We start from the raw sequence: 2,639 nt of genomic DNA on the forward strand, positions 1-2,639 counted from the left end.
TATTTAAAGTTTTCATTCCTGCTGTCCCTGGTAGAGTTCCGTATTGCAGGGGTCTGGAGATCACTGGTGTATTCATGGTGTACATTGCACACAGGGAGACTTAATGGCAAATATTTCTAAACCTTTCTCTGAATCTCCTGGTTCTTTTGGGCTCTTGGTAACACCCTGCAGATGATGTGAATGTAGCTTTTTTTGTAATTTAATTCAATTACCACACAGGAGCTCAATGACATTGTTTTGAATAAAATGCTGGAATATCTGTTCCCTGAATCGCAGACTACTGCTGCATATGGTAAGAATAAAGAGAGAGTTGCAGCTGAAAACCTGCAGCAAGACAGTTCTCACTCATCTGGGAATAGAGGGAGTTGGACAAATGCTCCCTCAAAAGGCATGAACATTTGGACAGAGCTGGGGACTGAAAGAGAATGATGTTCTCTAGTTTCACCCATTAGTGAACCAACTAACAAACACAATGGTGTTGTTGTTATTCTTTTGCCATAAGCAACAGGACTCTGTGTGTGGGCAGCAGTTTAGTGGGGAGGAGGATAAGTCGACCCCTTTTTGTCCTATTGATTTTTTCCTATTTGCATGACTTGAGCAAATTAAATGATGCAATATGGCTTTTTGTTACAAAACAAAGTGAGAGATACCACCCAGACACATATGTTGATTCGTAGGAGCTGTTTACATGAGAATAGAGTGAAATCTACCGTGAACTGAGCATAAAAATTAGATTCAGCCTGGGTATTTTTTTTTTTAATGCCTGGGCCAGCAAGAATGAAGCACAAGTTTTCCAAGAGTCTCTCAGACCTTGACAACTGCAGTGTTGTAACAGAGGAATTCTTAATTAAACTTAAAATGGGGAGCGGGAGGAGGGGGGAGCAAAGACACCTGATTGTTTATTTCACGTGCAGTGATTGTTAATGACGGGATCCCCTCTTTCCGTTGGCAGTACAGTAGACAGCACACGCTGCTGCATCCCATGACGAGAGATGTTGCAAACTCAAAAAATAAGCTTGCCTTCACACGCCATCAACACTATTTCCTATTTGTTTAAACTCAAGAACACAAGGCAAGTGTAAATGCCATTGCTCCTAAAACAAATTTCTAGAGAAGATCTTCCTAGACCACGAACTGCCGTTTGAAACCCTGAACTTAACAGTGTTTCAAAACATTACCAACTGAGGCGGGGAACAGTCTCAGTTTTATGTGACAAACACGCCCCAGCAAAATCTTTCGCCAGTTTTTCGGGTTCTCAAGTGGAGCACCAGGAGTTCCTTTTCGCAGCTTAAACTATTGTAATGTAAGACAACCCCCTCTGACGGGGCTGAGGCTCGTAAACCAACCATGCTTCAACATCCTTTACGATTCAATCCTGTTCCTCACCGAGCACGTGGAGAAAACTGCACACATCTTGTTACCCTAGAAAAATAAACCGGAAACCACAGCCACCTTAATTTACAGTTTTCACCGCAGCCAGTGCCCGATTCGGTCCAAAACACACTGTTAATCGCGATTCTTTTAAAACATTTACCCAGCCCAGAATGCGGGTACCGCAGAAGCTTCTCTTTTCTGAGACAGGCAGTGCTGCACAGCATCCCGACCACGAACTCTTGGGGGCGGGAGAGCTATCTGCGCACCCCAGACGAACACACAACCGAATCACACAAGCACTTCAGAAAAAGTTACCCCAAAGAACTCTCCAAGCAGGTTTTCGCCCTCCTCGCGGCCACCAGCATTTCTGGAGCCCCTGGGAGCCCCCACCTAGCCAGCATGTCAGTCTCGCGTCCGTAGGCGGCTGCGTGCTTACCTTGTTATCCAGGCGCCCCCACCCCGGGCTGTCACTCCGCAGGCAGCAGGACAGCCGAGGGTAGAAGCCACCGCAGGGCATCTCTCCCCCGCTCAGCAGCTCCAGCTGGGACATCATCCGCCTATCTCTCCTTTTCAGGCGCTTCGGGGGGTTCCCGTTCAGGCACCTTCTCCTCCGCGCTCCGCTCCCTTCGATTCTGTCCCCAAACTTAGCATCTCCTTCAAAGAAGCCCAGAGCCACGGCCAGGAGCAGCAGCTTAAAGGAGAGCATCTTCAGCATCGTCTGCCCCGAGCGGCAGGGGCTCGGCGCGGGAGGCTGGGGGGGAACGCCACTGCCCACCAGGGGCACTAGGGCGCAGCTCCAGGAGGAGGCTGCGGGGGACACTCGAGAGGCAGAGAGTAGCGCCGGGGGCGGAAATATGTAGAGCGATGCAACTTTGCAAAAAATAAAAGACAAGGCGACGGGTCCAGTGCCTTAGGGGAGTCCGAGGACCGAGATAAAGTTGTGCAGATGACAACGTTTGCAGTTGTGCCAGGGTCAGTGGGGTTAGGGGCTTCCTGCTGCGGCTGGGAAGTGGGAGGAGGAGAAGGAGTTGGAAGAGGAGGAGGAAGAAGAGGAGAAGACGGCCACAGAGGTTCACTTGTCCGTGTAACTGGAGTTGTTTAGGTGAGACAGTAGCAGGAACTGAAACGGCGGCGGCGGCGCGGCAGACGCAGGCAGGGCCAGCGCTGGGCTCTAGAAGATGCTGAGGTCTCCTCTGCCGGCGGCTGCAGCTTCTCACACAGCCTCTCATGTTTCGCTCCCTCTTTTCTTCTTCTTTTTAACTAGC

The 2,639-nt window shown here is 49.8% G+C and overlaps 1 protein-coding gene across 1 annotated transcript in view; it reads right to left on the reverse strand.

Moving 5' to 3' along the window:
* HHIP (hedgehog interacting protein) overlaps positions 1 to 2,615 on the reverse strand; it is a 95,211-nt gene extending 92,596 nt beyond the window's left edge. The window contains exon 1 of the mRNA XM_077755927.1: positions 1,811 to 2,615. Within this exon, the coding sequence (XP_077612053.1) occupies positions 1,811 to 2,089 (279 nt within the window). The 5' untranslated portion in view covers positions 2,090 to 2,615. The remainder of the gene's footprint in view (positions 1 to 1,810) is intronic.
* Between the last annotated feature and the right edge of the window lie 24 nt (positions 2,616 to 2,639).

The sequence above is a fragment of the Crocuta crocuta genome, unplaced genomic scaffold (genome assembly GCF_008692635.1).
Source record: "Crocuta crocuta isolate KB4526 unplaced genomic scaffold, BGI_CrCroc_1.0 scaffold112, whole genome shotgun sequence".
In the NCBI taxonomy this organism is placed as follows: Eukaryota; Metazoa; Chordata; class Mammalia; order Carnivora; family Hyaenidae; genus Crocuta; species Crocuta crocuta.